This window comes from Austrofundulus limnaeus, unplaced genomic scaffold (genome assembly GCF_001266775.1).
Source record: "Austrofundulus limnaeus strain Quisiro unplaced genomic scaffold, Austrofundulus_limnaeus-1.0 Scaffold308, whole genome shotgun sequence".
Classification (NCBI taxonomy): Eukaryota; Metazoa; Chordata; class Actinopteri; order Cyprinodontiformes; family Rivulidae; genus Austrofundulus; species Austrofundulus limnaeus.
The window spans coordinates 153,756-154,903 of NW_013952710.1; the positions used below are offsets into that span (position 1 = coordinate 153,756).

At 38.6% G+C, this 1,148-nt stretch overlaps 1 protein-coding gene across 1 annotated transcript in view; it reads right to left on the minus strand.

Moving 5' to 3' along the window:
- Window positions 1–1,148, minus strand: part of LOC106527088 (solute carrier family 45 member 4) — a gene marked incomplete at its 5' end in the record, with an annotated part of 12,891 nt that overhangs the window by 2,764 nt on the left and 8,979 nt on the right. Inside the window, 4 exon segments of the mRNA XM_014021853.1 lie at window positions 113–243; window positions 408–488; window positions 641–740; window positions 939–1,058. Of these exon segments, the coding sequence (XP_013877307.1) occupies window positions 113–243; window positions 408–488; window positions 641–740; window positions 939–1,058 (432 nt within the window).

The window sequence follows — 1,148 nt, forward strand, 5'->3', positions numbered from 1 at the left end:
ACTACTGAATCTAAAAAAGGAGTTTAATTTAAAGGTGCGGAAAAACAGAAGAATTTATTTCTTCTTCTTTATTGTGTATCATAAGCATGTGCATGTGTGTGTGAGATCTTACCTCTTTGATTTCATGGTACTGTCCGAGTAATGCGTAGGGGCAGTAGGAGATACTCATGGAGATGATGCCCATGCCACTGATCATCACCATGGCCACGTACACATTAGGGAAAATTGCCATAGTAGCAGTTCCTATAAAAAAATAGAGAGAATTTGAAGTTTGAAACTTGAGCAGATTTTCATTCCTGTGCAGCAACTGTGACTGTGTGGGAACTATAACTTCATAGCATCACTGAACACGAACCAGTTGCTAAATTGACTGTATTGTGTTCTGCTGTGTTCTGCTGCTGACTGACCCAATGAAAATCCCAGAGTTCCAACGACGTAGATGACCTTGATACTCAGATCAAAATTATCCAGAGATTTCTGAAGAATGGCTGGAACAAAAAAAACAGAAGTGGTTCAAGACATTTTAAGAAGATGGTAAGAAAAAGAAAAAGAAGCTTGGATGTTTCCTAAATACCTTTTTGTGCAATAGACGAGCTAGATAAATTATAATCGGAATATGCAAACAATGCTTGTGACATACCAGAGCAGAGGGCAGCTGTAGCAGCGTAGACCACCAGCCCCCAGCAGCCCATTTGAACTCCTCTGTGATAATTCTGGAGCTCTGTTGAATTGGCTGGTGCCTGGGGAAAAACAAAAAACAAAAAACAAAAAACAGAATAAATACCTGACATTTAGTTTAAAACCATAAATTATAGTATGTAGCATACTGTGTTTACATTTCTGTGTTCCACCACTGAGTCATTTACTTCACGTACAAAATGTCAAATGATGGCTGTTAATGTTTTCATATTAATAGAAACAACAGAGTGTGTATGTACCTTGGGGTTTCCATTGAAAACGACTTGGCCCATGAAATCGGTGTAAAACACAGCTTCAGCTATAATGGAGAACCATGTGAGGAGGTGACACAGACACAACCTCCACAGCTGCTTTGGCATCTGTGAAGGAATGAAACAACTACAGTGAGTGACAACAATCATGTAAGGATAAACATCATGAACTTTCAGGAAAAATGGGTAATATATATA